This window comes from Pagrus pagrus (genome assembly GCF_965226575.1).
Source record: "Pagrus pagrus genome assembly, chromosome: 12".
NCBI lineage: Eukaryota > Metazoa > Chordata > Actinopteri > Spariformes > Sparidae > Pagrus > Pagrus pagrus.
The window spans coordinates 8,768,680-8,788,103 of record NC_140196.1 but is presented as its reverse complement, the minus strand read 5'-3'; the positions used below and the strand labels follow the sequence as shown (position 1 = coordinate 8,788,103).

Sequence of the window (19,424 nt, the reverse complement as noted above, 5' to 3'; positions counted from 1 at the left end):
ACATCTTTACGAACATCTTTTTCACTACACTTTATAATTAATAATTTATGGTTAATTAAACATCAGTTAATACTTATTTCATTGTTAACAAAAAATGAAATGCTTCAAAAAAATTTGTTAACATTTTGTAAATGGCCAAGTCAAGGTACAAGATACATTTAAATGTCAGTTTTTACAACACTTTGGTTTCAAAAACAAAACTAGGTTCAAGTCCTTTTATGCTACATTCATGGAAAAACTAATCTATTTGATTAAATGTATGTGGAGGATGTGAATGCCATTATAGTAACTGATGTTTATAAACCTTTACGACTATTTAATAAATGGTTTACAAAGCATTTCATTGATTGTCAACAGTAAAAAAACTGTTAACCAAAGTTCAATCAAATAAAAGTATAGAATTTATAAATAATTGTTATTATAAAGTGTTGCCGAAGCCAAATCTTTATACAAACGTTGATTTAAAATTATTTTTTCTAAATATTTGCTGTTAAATATATCAAAATTGCTCACCATCTAATTAAAAGAGATTTTTTTTCTTCAATAAAACTTTATATGTTTTTCTCTGTTTGGCACTTTAATAAAATGAAATGTTTTTTGTGTGTGTGATTAAAAAACACACTGGATGTGGCAGATATTGTACAGATGTTGGAGGTGTTTAAAATAGCACATAACATCATGCTTTTCACTACTGAACAGAAAGCAGCGTGAAGATGCATTACTCATCAGTGTTTGTTAATTCCAGTTTCACCTTATAGGGGGAAAAATTACACAACCTTGACTTCGCACTTTCATTTTCAGAGTTAAGTGTCAACACGCCGCTGTAGTGGGAGGGAAATCCCTGCGTCGGGAAGGGTATAAAACACTTAAGGATGTCTGAGCTCAGTCAGTCACACCAAAGAACCTGAATCAACAGTCTTATCCAAGATGCCTCTCGTCAAGCTCTGTGAGTATAATCCACTCTGACTGAACTGTGCTGTCTCTGTGCAACATAGTTGAACCTGAAGATTTATAACGGTGATTGTGTTTTTCTCTTCTTTTCGTCAGACTTCTCTCCTGCGCTGCTGCTGCTGGTGCTCTTCTGTCCTCTGTGGCAGGTCAGCCAGTCTTTGCCAGTGATGAATAAAGGACCAATGACGGACTCCTGTGTTTCATCCGCCAGAACGCTTCTACTGAACATCACCTCAACACTCGCACAGGTAGGGCCTGCAAAAACTCAACTCAATATCTACACTGTCGTCTTAAATCTGTAATTAAGATTATAAAACTCTCTTTCTGTGTCCTTAGAACAACTTGTTCAGTGGAATCGACTGCACGAAGCAGAGCGTGGAGCTGAACATGGAGACCAGCACGGCGTCTGTGTGTGCACCAAAGGTAAATGATGAAAGTCAAAAAATACTGCACTGAAAAAGTTGCAATATCATGACTATTTATTACGATTTAATGTCCAGATACATTGATTTTGTTCTGACGTAGTTGTGCCTCTGTGTAACTTTAAACTGTGTTTGTGCCCAACAGGAATCGACATGCTTGGGATCCCTGAAGTCAGAATTCAATCAGGTATGTACGTACCTGTGTACGATAAAAATACCCTTTATTATTGCATTATTTGTCTACTTTTATGCTTCTTGTAAGAGCCTATGAAAGTCAAATTATTTGGCTTTAAAATGTTCACATTATTAGATACACCTGTACTCTAATCTAAGTCTACTTTAATTGTGGCTATAATGTACAGTTTTTTTTTAATACACTGTCATTTAGATGTTAATTTAATTATGATGTCACAAGGACCAAAAAATAGGTTAACCTCTCTTTATGATGGAGTCCAGTATAACACTAACTTTGCCCTCAATAATGAACATTTAATGAGATTTATACATTTTAAACAAAAACTGAACATCATGAGACAGGGCTAATGTACTGGTCCGCATTAAATTGTAGGTAAACTTATAGGGGGCCACTGAGTGTACACTATATGTATACGCTGTCTTTACAATCGTCTTTGCTGTTTTTCCTTCCAGGAGTCATGTCTGACAAACATCGGTGAGGATCTGCATCACTACTACAAATTTCTTGCTGCTCAGCCGGATCCACACGGTGTGCTCGCTCGGTCGGTTCTGTTAAGCCTCAAAGAGCTCATGGTAATTCATTTTACTCAGTTTTATTCATCTTCACTGCTGTTTAATACGATTTGCACCAATGCTATTACCATTAACACTGGCTGTCTCTTGAGAGGCCAAATGACCTACTATAAGATCTTTTGTCTGTTTTAGATGTGATGGGCTTATATATGTAAAATATGTGTTTGAGGGGATAAAGAGGGAGGTTTCTGCTCATACAGTTTATCTTTTTTAATATACTTTAGACCTGAAATCAACTTTTAGATCAACAGCCACATCTCGTGCAACATTGAAATGTTCATAAAAGACAGTGTTTAAGTGTGAAATATGTGACAAATAAATATTTTTCTCTCAACAGAACTGCTTCGCATGGTCTCTGCCAGCAGACATGGCCTCAGCGGTGGTAAGAGATCTTTTAATGTCATAACCATGATTTAAGTCACAGTTGTTTACTCGGGAATATTCAATTTCCAACTTGTAAATACAAGAAAATGTTGCTTAAAGGGTAACCCAACCAACTTTACCACCTAATTGGGTGTGTAAACATCTCTTGGGGAGTACGACTAAGAAAAGAAAAAAAAGAAGAAGAAGAAGTAGTATGAAGGATTTTGTGGCTCCAGAGGAAGCTGTATGCAATCTGATAAATTGTGTCTGGTGATTTCATTCAGTGACTAAGTTGCATTTACGGGTTGTCAGTCAGAGTAACATCACTGGATGCAATGTAAGAGAGCTTTGGAGCCACTACAGGCTAACAGAAAAGCATTCATACTCTTATGGTAACACATCATTCATAATTCCTCTGTGTTTTTTTGTTTTTTAGGCTGCTGCAGGTCGTCCAAGCTCCTTCGAAGAAAGGCTGAGCCTCTGCAAAGTGCTGAAGGGCTTCCAGGTCCGCACCATCACGATCAACAGAGCCATCAGCTACATGAACTCTGGTGAACACACTAAATGAATCACTGAGCTCCAACAGATCTTTCAGAAAGCTATTTAAAACCACTTTACATCAAATTAAGATAAACTACAGTAACTGTTGATGTTACGTTCGAATCACTAGTCTAACACTCTTTTTAAGAGTACATATTTTATTACTTTCATGTAACTTATATTTGACATCAAAATGATGTGTTTAAGTACTTTTTTAGTCTATTTACAGACTGTGCTTTTTATTTATTAACAATATTTGTTTTATTCTGGACTATTTATTCAGACTATTTATTGTTAAATTATTCCCTTGTTTGTTTGTAAGAATCAACAAATAAATATTTATTACTGCATAAATCCTGCTGACTTATCATTCATTTATTCACTGTTGTTCACTTTTATTTCCATGAAATGTGAGATGATTTAAGTCGTATTCTCCTTGATAATGAGAATCTTAAGTGACACTTCACAGTCACAGCTAGTGCAGGCTGATCAAATTCGGTCATTGGATTTTCCCTCTATCATGTATAAGTGATTAGTACTGTTGGTTAATCTATTGCAACCACAACAATACAATGTATGTGATTTAAAATTCACAAGAAAAACTCCAAGGCACTGTCTTTTGACAACTGTCACACCATTTTATAGTGGTGGTAATCCACAAATACACGAGAACCTGGGAAATGTGTGTGATTTACAGGAAAAAAATCATCACTGAGAAAAAAGTTCTAACTGTGCTGAAATCCTAAACGTGTGATTTCTTCGCCACACGATTAACCAGACTGTATTTTCCTGTGACCAGCAGAGCAGCGTGGGAATATGCAGGATGCACCAAAGCGTTTGTTTACACCTCTTTTGGAAAGTCCAGTGTTAATTGTCAACTTACTATCGGTTGACCATGATAATGTCGGTTAAAAGTATTTTGACATTAAGAGGGATGTGAAAGTCAGTCCAAAAGATATTCAGCGTTTGGTTTAATAAATTAATATTTGAGCTGGAGTCACAACGAGGTCGTTGGGGTCAATAGAAATACAGCAGATAGTTGAGCATACCTCTGTTAAACGTTAATAGGAGAGTGTTTTTTCTACTCAGCTGAAGACTCTGTTATGTTTTCATGAACCCACCAACTGAGCTTCTTCCCGTTAATTCGTCAATCAGTGTTGGTCACTTTGTTTTGGCAATTATTTGTGGAAAGTGCAAGTAAACCATGTTGGTTCTAGACACTGAAAGTGAAATGTAGCGTCTGTGTTCAGTGGAAATGGCACAGCTGACCTTTGTGGCCACTGAGGTTGAGAGAGATCTGTGACGTTCTTGCCACAGAAAAACGCGTGTGAAAATTTACTGAAGAAGTGAATCTGAGTCAGACACAGGACAGACAGACACACAGAGCAGGTTACCTGAACACATCTATGACGTCTGTGAAGCGTGTACATGCCATCTCTGTGCTCAAGCCTCTTATGACTGCTGCTGCTGCTTCTTGGTCACGAAGCCCTACACACAAGCAGAAAAATGTGTTAAAATAATATAATTCAGTACTTTGTACAAATGTATTGATAGGAAACAGAATTGAGACAACTGAGGAAAACTTTTGTACGACAGCATCCTGCACTTTTTAACAGTATAACACAAAGGTAGCATAACATGAACACTGAGATGTAACTGATGTATTATCAAAGCACTAACCCTACCTAAAATACAATTTCCACAATAGGGATTAATACTCATTAATACTTCTTTTTTGTTAAAATTATGTGTAACTTTATTAACAGAGACACTTAATGACAGGTAAAGGTGGATTTGCATCTTTCCTACAAAGAGCCAAGTGTCCCTTAAAGGGTAACTCAGGTCCATATTCAGTTATGGAGAAGATAAATACTTCAGAGTTTGTATTATTACCTCATTAGTACTGCAAATATTAAAATTCTGACTTTGATTTTTTTTCTCTAAAACTACATAGTGCCCCTTTAAATGGCACTTTGTTTAGTCTTTAGCCAAATGATTCAGTTGATGCTAAAATGGCAATATTTACAGCATGTAGCTGAGGACATACCTCAAAACAAAAACAGACATATCATTTTGAAACACTATGAAGTGAAATTACTTAATTTAATTTGGGTTATATTCATTCAAATCATTCAAACATGAAGTCATTTTTGCAGCTGTGGTGCCACCCAGTGGAGCTCTTAGCTAACAGCACAGTTAGCTTAGCATACTATCAAAAAGCCTACATATGAAGTTGATACCTGAAGTTATTAATTAATTACATGGCCTGGAAATGCTAAACACTTCCATGTTGACACGTTTCGAGTCAATATGAACGGACATTGTTAGTAAATCGAGTTATAATCAGTCAAACCTGCGTCCAGGTGCGTTTGAGGACTTAAAAATCACCACATCACTCACAGCTGCGGTGTGACGTTCACATGCTGTAGGATACCCCGCCACTCCCTCCCGACCCGAGAGATGAAGCCAAGAATGGACCTTCAAACAACCACTTTTTGGTGGATTATCGTCCTTATCTCAGTTTCCACACTCACAGAAAGCAGATTAACAAAGCCCCACACCCCACACAGGACTCGCGGTGACATCCAGCCTCAGTTATCCGCCGTTGAGCAGCAGCAAAGCGCGCCACCTGGCCGACCTGTGGTGGTCCGCTGCCACCCGGACTCGATGGAGGTCGTGGTGCAGGCGGACATGTTTGACAGCGGCCTTCAGGTGGACGGTGGACACCTGCGGCTGGGCTCGGACTCTGTGAGCGAGGGGAGTGCATGTGCAGCAGTCCAGTCAGCAGAGGAGGAGTTCACCATCCGGGCCCACCTGAACGACTGTGGCACCAAACTCTTTGTAAGGATTATATTGTTTTTTAAAGGAACATTATGTAACTTTTTTTTGGTCAGGCTCTCTGTGACTGTGTTTAGGATTCAAACTTTTGTCTTCAGTCTTTCTGAAAGACTACCATTGTTTATTTCAGTCGACAAAAGACAAAATCATCTACTCTAACGTTCTGGTCTACTCACCTGAGCCATCACCTGAGGGTTTGCTCCGACTGGATGGAGCGTTCATCCCAGTTGAATGTCACTATGACAAGTAAGTCCTGGACATTTAGAAACAGCAGTTTGTGTTGAAACCAGTTTCTTGGATTTATTCTCTTGCGCTCATCCTTCTTTGGCAATTATATAATTGGAACCGCAACGATTAATCGTTGGTCTACTGTTAAATTAAGTAATAGTAAATGTACTGCTGCAAATAAGTCACGCTCAAATGTGTTCTTAAGTAAAAGTGCAAAAACATTGGCATCAAATTATGGTTTCTAATAGTAGGCACTATGCAGAGAAGCCTGTTTCAGAATAATTGGATTATTAATGTGTACGTTACTTTACTGTTGACGCTGGGAAAAGTGGTCTGACTTCTACCACTTCATATACTTTATCTGCTGGGTAGCTTATGAAGTTTTTTGTCAATATAATATGTAATTTTTTGTTTATTTTCTGTATTATGACTCTGAATCTACAAAGTAACAAAAAACTAAAGTTGTCAAATAAATGTAGTGGAGTAAAAAGTACAATATTTATGTATTTTTCTCCTAATTGTAGTGGTTTGGATGTATAAAAGAGCAGAAAATGGAAAAATTCAAGTGAAGTACAACGATTCCTAAATTGTAGTGCACAATGCTTGAGTAAATGTATTTAGTTACTTTCCACCGCGGCTGGAAATTAGTGAATTTAACAGGTTACATCCTGAATCTTTTAAGGAAATGGTTAATATTCTCAGAGTCCAGCATCTTAAATGTGAATATTCTTGTTTCTTTACTCCTCTATGACACTTAACTGACTGACTTTGAAACAATGATTGACATTTTTCACCATTTTCTGAATATATCCTGTACTATTGCACTAACGCGCTCTTATTTCCAGGAGGTACGCCCTGGATGGCATTACCCTGAATCCCACCTGGGTTGATCATGTCTCCATGGCCTCCGCAGAGGATCACATAGATTTCAATCTGCTGCTCATGGACGGTATTAAAAGGATTGACAGAGAATCTCTTTTTTCTATTATCATGTTTCTGCAAAAATAGTCATTTACATTCCTGATTATTTCTGGAAAGTTTTGATTTCATCTTTGACTCTCACTTCCACAGATGATTGGCAGCACCAGAGGGGCTCTTATTCGTACTTCCTGGGTGACCCAGTTAATTTTGAAGTTTCTGTCGTCACCGGTCACCACACGCCCCTGCGAGTCTATGTTGACCACTGTGTTGCCACGGCAACCCCCGATGCAGAGGCTACATTAAGATACGACTTTATTGAGCATAACGGGTGAGCCCCACAGCCAAGTTCTGAGACAGCAGCAAGGTTTTTACAGTTCAATGATTTTTTTTCCCCCTAACATTTGTCCTCTGCCGCCCTCACAGTTGCCTCGTTGAAGCCTACCTGACAAACTCCCGCTCCCATTTCCTACCAAGACTTGCAGAGCACAAGCTGAGGTTTCAGCTCGATGCCTTCAGGTTCTACCAAGAGCCCAGCAATCAGGTCAGTGCAGTTTCCTGTCCTAGTTTTGGTTATTGTCCAAAGTGCATGCCATTAGCTACACGATTCTCTTCAATATACTGTACACGAGACCTGATGGAGGAGTTTGATCACATGTCTCTCTCCCACAGGTCTACATAACCTGTTATGTGAAGGCTGTTCCAGTCGTGGTACCCGTCAGCTCTCAGAACAGGGCTTGCTCTTTAATGGAGAACAGGTATTCTACTAATGATGCAGCGATTTTATAATCAGCACGATCAGTGGCCGAAAAAGTTCCTTTAATGTCATCCAAAAATGTAAGGAAAATGCTGTGACGTGCCACAATGATCTCACTAATTTGCCTCCTCATCCAGATGGAGGTCGGTTGATGGGAACGACCAGGCGTGTGGAAGCTGTGATATATCCAATCAGGTTGAGGAGCCTCCGTCTGCAGAACCCCCTAAAACTACTGTTGGCACAGAAGCACGGCAGCCCACGATGCAACAGGAGAGTTTAGTTCAGAGCAGACCAGCCAATTTTGTCCGTGTTCATCCAGACAAACGTCCGCAATCTTCTGCCAGACTCATGAAGAAGAGAGGAGCAGAGGACAAAGAAGGTGAGTGCAACATTTACTGAATTCTTACATTTCTTCTTTTTAAGCAGAGAAAGTGCTGTGTTATTCCCTTTTGCTCTAAAAGCAAGAAAACCTACAACAACCAGAATGCACTGCACCGCACAAGATCAATAAACACCCCCACTGATGGGTGAGATACTGCGAGTTGGGCGGTGCTTGGTTTTGGCTCATCGTCTGTGTTGAAACAGGAAACGGTGAGGCGGCCAGCTGGTAACGACCAATATCATATTACATATTATGTGTATTTCTCTGTGAGGAGAGAACATGGACAGAAAACAGGATTGTGGTTCATAATTGATCAGAACTCTCTGATCTTTCTTTCAATCAATCCAGCTATACTCTTTGTGTCGATGGATGCGTACAAAAATGCAGGAGTACAATATTAACTTGATACAACAGCTCTTAAATCCTCCTGATGATGTGTTTTTGCCTGCTGGAGAGAAGTTTACCATTGTTCAGTAGCATACAGTATGTAGTGACACAAAGCTGGTTGAAAATCAGCAAAGATCCCATTTAACAACTGGCTCACTTAGTTTATTTGTATACTTTAGTGCAGCTGTAAGAAATCCTTCCACAGTTTTGAATGAGCGCCCGTGTGATTTTGTTTTACAGAGCGAACTGTCCAGCTGGGACCCATTACCGTCCTGCCATCCAGCAAAACCGACACTCCAACAGCATCCAAAACGACACTTTCACAGAGAACACCTGAGACTCAGGATCACAGCAACTCATGAGGATGGAGGAAAAAAAACAGATTTCACTGCTGCCATGTCCAAAACAAACAACCGACAACCCCTGTGAGTGCAGAGGTTAATCTCGTCATCCAAAATACCATCTTCCTGTCAACTTTACTCCCTCAACCCCCTGAAAACATTTAAATTTACTTTGTTAAACTTATATTTTCCCATCTTTTTTATTTTCCAATAAATATTTTACATCAACATGCCTTTGTTCGTTGTTGTTGTTGTTGCACCTTCCCCACACACACACCACACAAGCGTAACAATTGCCTCAATTATTTGAAATCTGATCTTTACGAAAATCCAGCGTCCGGTGTTTCCGTTCCTAGGACTCCATGTCTTTGGCAAACAATTTAATTAGCATCTGGTTTTTAAGCACTCAAAGTCATTACGCCCGAGCATGAGAAGCGGATGACTTGAGGATGTCATCGTGTGTTTGTGTATTTTAACACAAATGCACGAACGATGCATCCTTTTGGACATCCACTGCGAAGATTCATCCGACATGACACCGGCTATTTTGAACCGTGGAGGAGAGCAGATGCACTATTAGGGAGCACTTCCCTCCATTACTACCCACAACCTACTTACCCTGTAGTCACATTATTGATTAATCATTGTGAGGGTATATGATGTAATATAAAATGTTGGCTTTGCCTGGCACATAGTCAATTAGACATATAATGGCTTATTTCCTTACCACTCTGTCATAAGTTGTATTTGTTTTGGAATAATTTCATGAAAAAGAGTCTTTTCTGGTTTCATTGAGACTTTCCTTGTTGACGGAGGCGGTGCTCTGCACTCCCAGCATCATAATCAGCCCAAATGGACGTCGAGCAAACCATCGACGCTTTTTAAAAGCAAAGCCCTGGCTTGACCCCTTAATGTACACCAGTATTAATATTGCAAATGGAAAATTCTTTGCGCTCTTGCCAGCGAGAACATTTGAGTTTCCCAGGTTTTAGTTGTGTCAGCACCTCGGACAGCGCCCCTCATTGTTTCCTCCTCCTCTGTCCACGGTCCTGGAGCATCAACTGTCCCCTCTTCCACCTCCACCATTCGTCCCATCTCGGTGCTTCAGACACGACTGGTCGATGTCCTGGGCGCCTGTTTACTTTCATGTGAAATGAATAAACCATTTTGTTTGCAAGACTGTGTTTACGATTCAATAAACCCGCTAAGTGCACAATAAATCAGGGGCAAACTGAAGCACACTTAGGATTAGTGACAGGCGTTCATCAGTCTGCTGTCAGAGCCCCTGCTGCGTGTTGACTCTTCTGTCGACAACTTCTTGTGTGTTGATCGCTTGTTTCTCTTCTTTTCTGTCAGTATTTCTTCTTTAGACTGTCGTTGATATGCAGTCTATGCAGTTGCACTGGTCCCCTGAAGCAACGAGAGGCCCCCAAGCAGTGTGCTGTAGAGATGATGGCACAAATTATTTTTTTTAAATTTTAAGTTTACTATTTTTGCAATCCTTAACAAATGTACTTCAGTAAGTTTTCAGGAGTTACTTGACGAAGGGGAGCACCAAGGTTTCCCGTTTATTATCACTTTCTATAGGTTTGATTTGCAGGGGTCAAAATGTATGTGTAAAAACTTAAAAAATCACTGCCTTCGAGGGCTTTGAATCCCTCACTTTAGTTTCACAAAAGAGGGGCCTCCAAAAAACTTTTGGCACAGGCCCCCCAAAAAGCTAGAAACGGCCCTGGTGCGCGCTGTTGTCGTTGATGCCTCTGAGTCAGCGTTTCAGCCGACGCATCTCCATCCGAGCAGTCTCCCTTCGGCACCCTCTTGTTTATTCACCGGATCATCTCCTTTCTGAGCACAACAGCGATGCTTTTCCACAAATGCCAGGCGCTGGCGCTCTTCACGGCGTGCTTTCTCGTTCGCACTCTGGTTTCTTCCATCCGCAGATGTGGACCGGACATCTGCCGGGACGAGCAGGTCTGCTGCGCGCAGGGCAACGACACCACCGCGGTCACCTGTTGCAAGCAGTTCGTGGACCAGACTTACTACCACATCGCGATGGTGACCCGGAAACTTTCCGGGGTGCTCATCATGCTGCTTCTGTTCGCGGTGGGATACTTTGTGCAGCGGGTGTTGTGCTCCAGGTCCAGGCAGCTCACACCGCCGCACGACGGACACCCGCCTGTTACCACATCGCAAGAGCCGCTGGTGGAGAGCTGCACACCGGGATGCTCGGTGGAGCCGGGTCCTTCTGCTCAGCTGCCCTCGTATGAGGAGTGCAAACGTCTGCCGACATATGAGGAAACTGTGCGGGAAGGGAGCAGAGGACGGCCGGAGTCCAACATCGGACAGACTACATGACAAGGACGTTAGTTGGATGAAATGGGCTCTGAGGGATTCGACATTTGAGATTGTATTTTATATCACTATAATGGACGTTTCAGAAATACAAAAAACTCAAAGGACGTTGTCTGGTACCTGAACTGTGCGTCTTTGACCTATACTGAGGATGTTATCGCTCATTGCTTCATTTGTTCCAAGGATAAGTATCAGCCAGTCTTCAAGTCATGTGTGGCCACATTTTCGATCGAGGTATTCAGCTTCATTTGCTCATGTTAATACATCATCCATAGCTGTGCTTAATAAATCAGGAATTAACCATTTTCAACAAGAACTTTTTGGGGTTGCCAAGTCGTGGATCGTATTATCCCCCATCCTTGCTTTGGCTTTTTGACTCTTTTACTTAATCATGACTTGAAAACCAGTTCATTAAAGCTGCTATTTGTAAGAAAAGTGATTTGAAAAAAAAAAAAATGTATTCGTCAAATACTGACGTTTTGGGGTGGCGACCTACAACCACAATGCGTCAGTATTTGACGAATTGGGAATGAGTCTCAAAAATCAACTTTTCTCACAAATACGACCTTTAACTCATCAACATGCACCACTACAGACTGGATGATGATTGTGAGAAACACTGACTTAACTCACAACACATGTATGCACTTATAGCCTCCTTATCTGGCTGATACTGATGCTGTATCAGGGAGATGCCTCCATGAACCCAGGAGTTAAATGATGGCCGTGGCTGTTTGACATAATCAAATTCAGTTAATAATTGAAAGAAGATATCATTTCTAGGAGTTGATTTGGTTTAATGGCAGTAACCGACTCCATGGTATCTTGTGTTTCCTGTTGCATCCATAATATCATAAGAACTGGATTAATCAATGCTGTGGATCCATCTGCTGTGTGCGCATAGAAGAAGTTAACTTAATCCAAAATGTTTTATCTCTTTTAAATATGATTTATTGTTAAAGCAGTTTAGATTTAGAAACAACTCAGAATTCACATTTCATATAAATAAAACTCAGTGTCTGCTACTCGCTTTCATGTGGTGCACTCTGTCCTTGATGTTGTCTTTCACTGTCGCGGGGTCTGCTGGGAGTTTGACCATTTGGACCACCCGTTTGAAGGCCTCCTCGACTCCGACTCCCGTCGACGCCGAGCAAGGCTGCACGAACCAGTCCCGACCCGCAGCCCTGCTCAGGTTGAATCTGTCCTTGAGCTCTGTGACAGTCAGAGCTCCGTTCACGTCCTGCTTGTTGGCCAGGATGATGAGCGGTCTGCCCCGCAGGTGCTCGCTCCTCAGCGTGCTCTCCAGCTCCCTGCGCGCCTCCTCCAGACGCCCCGTGTCCGAGCTGTCCACGACGAACACGACCGCCGCCGCGTCCTGGTGGAAACCCCTCCAGTGCTCCCGCATCTGCTTCTGGCCGCCGACGTCCCACATGGTCACGTGGATGTTCTTGCCGTTCTTTCTCGCCTCGAGCATTTCCACGTTGAAGCCGATGGTGGGCACGGTGGTCACGCACATGTTGTGCTTCAGCTTGTAGAGGAGGGTCGATTTCCCTGCGTTGTCCAGGCCCAGAAGGAGGACGTGGGCCTCTGGTAGTTTGGATCCCTTCAGCCCCATGGCGACATGGAGAGGGAGACGGTCAACACAAGTGGGAAAGGCACATCTTCCTCTTACAGTACTCTTTTGAGTCAGGTGTTTGCTTAGTGTGTGGCCTGGAGTTTAATAGATGAGCCATTAGGTCCATGCAGACTGTAACTCAGGGGCCACTGATAAGGCCACACACCAGGGGGCAAAGTTTGCGCCAACCAGAGGTGATCCCTTGTTTATTTACCCTCTGTAATTAGAGATATGTAAAGTTTTTATTGCATTTTATGCAATGGCAGTGTGCTAATCTTGCCTTGCATGGGTTATAAAAGGTTATCGAAAGGATTTTACTGGCTTTTTTTCCAATTGTATACACAAACAAACACTGGAACTATGCACACAAGTCTGAAAACTCAACACTCTTAGATTCAAAGACTCCAGACTGCTGAACTCCACGAACAATTCTGCTTTTTTCACTTAAATAAAGTTTCTAAATCACATTTTTGCAAGACTCCCAACAGCCTCACCAATTGGTCCCCCTCACTTCTCACTGGTTCAAACTCAATTGGCAAAACTCTTCAATAACATGTCAGAGCAGGCCTATAATTCCCCTTTCCCACTGATCAAAAACGCCTCAACCTGCTAAGATCAGTGTGCAGTGGGAATGTGTACACTCGGCATTTACACCCGGGTCAGTAAACCCTGCATATTTTTGAAAACATAATAAGAATGAATGTAAAAAGGAGTCATTTGCTTTATTATAATGGAACCTGGAGCCTTGGATGTATTATTACACACGAGATAAACAATCATTGGTCTTAAAATGCTTTTAATTCTAATCACATATTTAATAATGGATCACACTTGTTCCACAACACAATCAAGAATTCACCTGCCAAATAAATAAATGCAGTTTCTTGCAGAACAAGAGTTAATACAGAAAATAATATGTTTTAAGCCTTTAAGTTCATTTCAACATACATTTCCAACAGTCCACACAGTCCACACAGTCAAATGTGAAGTGTCAAGTGGATGTTGTTTCCCTCAGATGCACCACAACTTTCCCCAAACCTCAAACTGAGCCGAACCCTTCAGACGTTCTGGACAAACATTCAGTAAATAGAAATTATTCTATTATTAATTATTATAATATTACATTATTATAAATACAAAAGATACATTCAATTTTAAGACATTTGTTTGTGCTGTGCTGTTACAAACATTGAATAAATTAATTCTAAAAAAAGAGCACTGTCAAATAAAAAGGAAGGGAAAATCAATGAAGGTTGGTCAGCCATCGGAAGGATGCAGTTTTCACCTTGACAAAGTGGCCATAGTGCGATGTGTTGACAAACCACACTCGTTTCTTTAAATAGCAGCGGTATGCGAGCCAACTCAACCCAAGCTCCCTTCTTTCATTCGATCTACTCCACATTATTCTGAAGAAAACAGACGTGATACCTCAAAACCAGGTTGAAAACAAGACCATAGGAGCACGTTTCCAAAGAAAACACATTATCTCAGTGCGCATGACGCACGGCTCTCTTCATCTCCTGTCATCAGCTTCCTCTCATGCAGTCTGACACTGAATTATTAATGTCTCCTGAAGACTAAATGAATGAATTTCAGTGATCAGTCCAGCCATCGCTTCCATGTCGCTGAGATGATTTAAATCCACCTTGCTTCCACGCCTTGCAGCGTGGATGCGACATGGAGACTCACCAAACTCCAACCAGCTGCATCCTGCTGCTCGGAAGACACCAAAGCTTTAAGGACGCATGTAATGCATCTGGTCACGTCGTGCGCGACTTAATTCAATCGATGAATTGGTTTGCATTTCATCTGAAGATTTCAATTTCTGCATCAGGATCTGCTCCATTTCTCTCCCGGCTTCACCCACACGCCTCCGGTTGGGTTATCCATCACGTACACCAGCCCCCCGGAGTCACGGCGGCTTTGGGGCCAAGAATGCTGTGCTGACTTCTCCAGTGACCGGGTGGAAGAGTGAAGACAGGTCGGCTGACTGGACACTCTCTTCTGAATGCGCACAACGGAGGCTGGAGTGGAACATGCGTCCGTTTTCTGACACATTTCCATTGAGCCAGCGCGCTGGAAGATCACCCGCGCCTCCATGGTGGATTTGGAGCCTTGATGTCCCATAATGTGGCTTTCACAATTCAAAAAACTTTAAAGTATCCTAAGGAAAAACAAAACAAAGTCGTTAGATTCTTGGTTGTTTCTGTGTTGTTGGCTCAATGACAAGTTTCTTCCTCTGCTGCCTGCGCGCACTCGTCTCACTTATAAAGTGCCAAAACCAGTTTAAAATGGGGCAAAGAGTTCCCGCAAACCTGAAGTGTGACGCAGTCGAGTGCGTGCGCGTTATGGTTATAGAAGCCTGAATGTTGTAACACGGGTCTTGGCATTTGGATCAGATCTATTCTGAGTCCCTCCACCTGGCACAACCCGTCACTTAACTTGGCATCATGTAGCGCTTCCGAGCTGTCCGCGCCCCCTCCTGAAGGCTGCAGCCGGGACGACAGCGCAGAGTTATGACACGGAGTACACGGACCGTCTGAGACATCCCAGAAACTCTCAGAGGACGTCACAACCTCGCTCTGATCTCATCGACTCATTTTCTTGTGTGATTATTGTTCGCTAAATGATTTACAACAAACAGGTTCATGAGAAGCGATTCAAATTCCTGGAGATGATAGAAAGGCATAAGAAGGGCAGAACACTCGTCATTGCTTACTCATTGCCTCTGCATCTGTTCTTGTTGCGCCCTTGAGCAAGGCACTCCAAACTCAGCTGCCTCAGGGAGCCAGAAGCAATGTGTGAGTGTGTGAAGGCGCTCAAATTAATGGAGAGTCAGTGGTGGAAAATAGATTTACACTGAGGAAAACAAAAATCTCAGAACTAAGTACAGAAAATATCATATTTTATGGAAGCCCACAGGGCACTTCATTAAAATGATAACGCAAACATGAAGATTAAAATGCAGTTTATTTGTTTATTTCGGGCATGTCAGTTAGATCAATCATCATCACACATCATCTTAGTTTTAATCGTACAATACACATGGCCTAAAGGGAAAGCGGAAGAAGCAAAAGCTCATCTAGTCGCGCCCCCGTTACCCACAGAATACATTATTTTCATCATACTATTTTTCTTATGACATTTTGACATAACATGTTTCAACAGCAGGTAGCAATCAGAGCTGCAGTCTAGCTCTAGACGGTCAAACAGACTACGTGTGTGTCTGCACATGTGTCCATATTAGTCCGTCATGAGTGAACAACAGTCTCGACTTGTTGCCTGGCGTGTCACAAAGTGGTCCAATCGACAGAGATCATTTCAGTGATTTGATTATTAACTGGGATGGTGTGAGAGCCCGTTTCTGCCTTTTTTTTTGGTCTTTAATCATCCATCTCTTCTGCAGCTTTCGCAGCGCTTAGCTTCGCCATGTCCTCTCGATTTGTGGCCACGTCCGCTCGCATCCTTGCCACGTACTCGCGAATTGCGGAGATGTCAGAGCGCATCCCAACCACAGCGCTCCGAGCCGTGGCGTTGTCCGCCCTCGCACTGGTCTGCTCGGCGGCGATCTTTCTCAGCTTCCGATGTTGCATGAACATGCCACATCCCAAGAAGAGCATTCCGATTGTCATGAACGTGAATATGTACACATCCTCAACATCCTCTATATCCAGTGCGGCAAGGCACAAGACTCTCCACTTTTCCCATCCATCCAGGATGTAGCCGGCCATGAAGGTCCCGTCCGGGCATGTAGGTTCGCCAGAACCCGCACGCCTGGTTGAGAACAGTCTGTCAATCGCATTCAGTGACCAGCTTGGCAACTCCATCGTGGACCAATTGATTCTCCTTAGTGTCTCGATTTACAGGAGTCGGCTGAATACTTCACAGGAGTTGACATTTGTGCTTTTCAGTGTCAGCTATTGTTTGGGTACAATTGGTTCTTGTTTTTTCTCCCATGCCGTCTCAACACAGTGTCTGCTGATACCTGCCTCTGACCTTTATCAACCTCTCTTCCTTGGTCATTCTGTAACGATTAATAGTCATATTTACATACTTCTTTTTGAAGACACTCAGTTTTACTGATTTTTTTGACCTCTTCATCTAGATCACTCCACTGTCTGACACCCGTGACCGCCATGGTAAAGGATTTTAATGTAGTTCGTACCTTTCTCTGCCTGAAAATCATGTTCCCTCTCAGATTGTGTCCCTCCTCTCTGTTTAGGAATAGTATTTGTAGGTTGTGAGGGAGGCTTTTGTTGGCAGCCTTGTACATCATCTGTACTGTGCGGTAGTTTATTAAATCATATCATTTGAGTATTTTTGATTTGATATATAATTGACTGGTATGTTCCCTGTAATTGGCATAATGTAGAATTCTCAAAGCTCTTTTTTGGAGTATTAGCAGGGGATGCGTGTTGCCTTTATAAGTGTGTCCCCAAACCTCTGTACAGTATTGTAGGTGTGGAGAGACTAGTGCGCAATACAGCAGATAAAGTGCTTTCTGATTTAGTAGTTTTTGTGCCTTCCAAAGTATGGACACACTCCTGGCCAGCTTACTTTTTAAGTGTCTTATGTGTGGCTTCCGACTTCTATCTAGTTTTCTCTAGATTTAGTGATAGTTTATTGACGCTTGGCCATTTCATTATTGACTGTTTCCACTAATTGGTTCAAGTCATCCCCAGAACAGAAAATATTAGCATCATCTGCGAATAATATTAATTTCAGAATATTGGATACTTTGCATTGTCATTTATATATAGTATAAACAGCTTTGGGCCCAGAACTGACCCCTGTGGGACCCCACAAACTATGTCCAAGCAAGTTGATGTGTTATCACCCATTTTAACATATTGGGATCTCTTAGCTCTTGACCCATTCCAGCACTATACCTCTAATACCATATCTCTCCAGTTTAGCTACCAAAATAGCATGGTTAATGGTGTCAAATGCTTTTTTCAGATCTATGAAAATTCCTATTGAATGTAGTTTTTGGTCAACAGCATCAGTAATGATTTCCACAGACTCAGTTAAAGCTAGAGCAGTCGAGTGGTTTCTTCTGAATCCATATTGGCTATCGTATAGCAGATTGTGTTTGTTGACGAAGTTGTCTAGCCTATTGTTAAATCGCTTCTCTAGAATTTTTGACAGTTGTGGCACTATTGAGACTGGTCTGTAATTAGTAAATTCGTGTATGTCACCTTTCTTGAACAATGGCACAACTTTTGCAACTTTCATTTTGGTGGGAAATGTCCCAGTTTGAAATGACAGGTTGCAGATATATGTTAGAGGTGAAATGATTCCATCTAATACTTTCTTAATTAGCTTCATGTCGAGGTCATTGACATCAGTGGATGTTTTTGCTACGCATTTGTTGACCAGGTGTCTAATCTCTATGTCCTTCACTGGTGTGAGAAACATTGTGCTGGGATTTCTGCCTCTGTCCTTATCAAAGTGTTCCCATGCAGTGTAGGGATGAGTCAGGAATGTCCTTGGCTAGACTGTTTGTATCTCGTTTCTGACTGGTCCGTCCTTAATTTTATGTACTGTCTGTACAGGGTGTTTTTCTTCCTGCAGGCATTTAGCAATGTTTTTGTTAGCCATGGTTTCCCCTCCTTGTTCTGATTTGTGTGTCTTTTTTTCACAGGACAGTGTCTGTTATACAGCGTTTTAATTATTTGCAAAAAGGAATCATATGCACCATTCACATCTGTTTCATTGTAAACATTGTTCCAGTTTTGCCTCAGTAGTTCATTTTTCAGTGAACTACTGGGGGGCTGTTTGAGATTTAACCTACATTGACTTAACCTGCCCCAGTGGTCCAATGAAATAAGCAGAACAGCGCTCCCCAGTGTAATGCATTTGCACCTACGTTTCCTCACAGTATTTGGGGGACAAAATGACAATGAAAAAGCAATTTTATGAGAATTTGAAGGTGAAAATGATAATGGAATTCAACATTTAATTTAAAAAAAGACTTTACTGCTCCAAAGTGGACAATAATCAAATTTAAATTCAAATTGGAAAATTAAACTGTAACATTATCAATGCAGCAATCAATTTGCAATGCAGCATTGTTTAAGTCAATTAAAATGATATTGTTTTTGTTTTCATTCAAAAATGTAAATGAAAACAGGACTTGAAATTTAATATTCAAAGACTTAACCTCCTTCAAAGCGGACAATATTCAAATAAAATAACAAAAGTCTGCACCAAGCTTCTTTCTCCCACGGTAAACACTGCTCCTGAAACGCCTCCTCAGTAGTCCCCCCTTCAACTCTGTGACTTTACAGAGACCTTAAAGAGACAGGAACTGAAACAGAGCGTCTCAGACAGAGAGGAAATACAGTGCCGCTGAACTGGACAGTATGAGAAAAGTGATGTGTTTTTTGAGCATTAAAGCATGTAGACCTATTCTAGTAGTAACCCAAAATACAACTATGAAACTGAAAATAAGCATAATGTCTCCTTTAAACTGCTCTAAAGTGGTCAAAATTCAATTTGAAGGGACCCTCGACAACGAGTTGGTGTGTTTGGTAGTGACTGAGCTGCTGCGGTGATCATG

The 19,424-nt window shown here is 41.5% G+C and overlaps 4 protein-coding genes across 4 annotated transcripts; 3 read left to right on the top strand and 1 right to left on the bottom strand.

Moving 5' to 3' along the window:
* The first annotated feature begins 905 nt into the window (after positions 1-905).
* Positions 906-3,171, top strand: LOC311266048 (interleukin-12 subunit alpha). Its single transcript, XM_084368233.1, has 7 exons — positions 906-946; positions 1,048-1,199; positions 1,288-1,374; positions 1,519-1,560; positions 2,022-2,141; positions 2,479-2,523; positions 2,941-3,171. Exons 1-7 carry the CDS (start codon positions 928-930, stop codon positions 3,070-3,072), a joined length of 597 nt encoding a protein of 198 aa, XP_084224359.1. The 5' UTR covers positions 906-927; the 3' UTR covers positions 3,073-3,171.
* A 2,269-nt stretch (positions 3,172-5,440) lies between these two features.
* Positions 5,441-9,125, top strand: zp3b (zona pellucida glycoprotein 3b). The gene is made up of 8 exons (XM_084368947.1): positions 5,441-5,885; positions 6,013-6,128; positions 6,956-7,059; positions 7,182-7,359; positions 7,455-7,572; positions 7,701-7,786; positions 7,923-8,164; positions 8,795-9,125. The coding sequence occupies exons 1-8, from the start codon at positions 5,505-5,507 to the stop codon at positions 8,914-8,916; spliced, it is 1,347 nt and encodes a 448-aa protein (XP_084225073.1). The 5' UTR covers positions 5,441-5,504; the 3' UTR covers positions 8,917-9,125.
* A 1,579-nt stretch (positions 9,126-10,704) lies between these two features.
* Positions 10,705-12,131, top strand: LOC311266398 (putative membrane protein C3orf80 homolog). The gene has a single exon (XM_084368748.1). It carries the CDS (start codon positions 10,756-10,758, stop codon positions 11,248-11,250), a length of 495 nt encoding a protein of 164 aa, XP_084224874.1. The 5' UTR covers positions 10,705-10,755; the 3' UTR covers positions 11,251-12,131.
* Positions 12,132-12,175: 44 nt separating this feature from the next.
* On the bottom strand, positions 12,176-12,916 carry arl14 (ADP-ribosylation factor-like 14). The gene has a single exon (XM_084368747.1). The coding sequence runs from the start codon at positions 12,860-12,862 to the stop codon at positions 12,260-12,262; it is 603 nt and encodes a 200-aa protein (XP_084224873.1). The 5' UTR covers positions 12,863-12,916; the 3' UTR covers positions 12,176-12,259.
* Positions 12,917-19,424: the final 6,508 nt, after the last annotated feature.

Coding starts and splice junctions, on each gene's coding strand:
- LOC311266048 (XM_084368233.1), top strand. Junction 1,200..1,287: donor TCACCTCAACACTCGCACAG/GTAGGGCCTGCA, acceptor CTGTGTCCTTAG/AACAACTTGTTCAGTGGAAT. Junction 1,561..2,021: donor TGAAGTCAGAATTCAATCAG/GTATGTACGTAC, acceptor TTTTCCTTCCAG/GAGTCATGTCTGACAAACAT.
- zp3b (XM_084368947.1), top strand. CDS start 5,505: ATGAAGCCAAGAATGGACCTTCAAACAACCACTTTTTGGTGGATTATC. Junction 7,360..7,454: donor GACTTTATTGAGCATAACGG/GTGAGCCCCACA, acceptor CCGCCCTCACAG/TTGCCTCGTTGAAGCCTACC. Junction 7,573..7,700: donor ACCAAGAGCCCAGCAATCAG/GTCAGTGCAGTT, acceptor TCTCTCCCACAG/GTCTACATAACCTGTTATGT.
- LOC311266398 (XM_084368748.1), top strand. CDS start 10,756: ATGCTTTTCCACAAATGCCAGGCGCTGGCGCTCTTCACGGCGTGCTTT.
- arl14 (XM_084368747.1), bottom strand. CDS start 12,862: ATGGGGCTGAAGGGATCCAAACTACCAGAGGCCCACGTCCTCCTTCTG.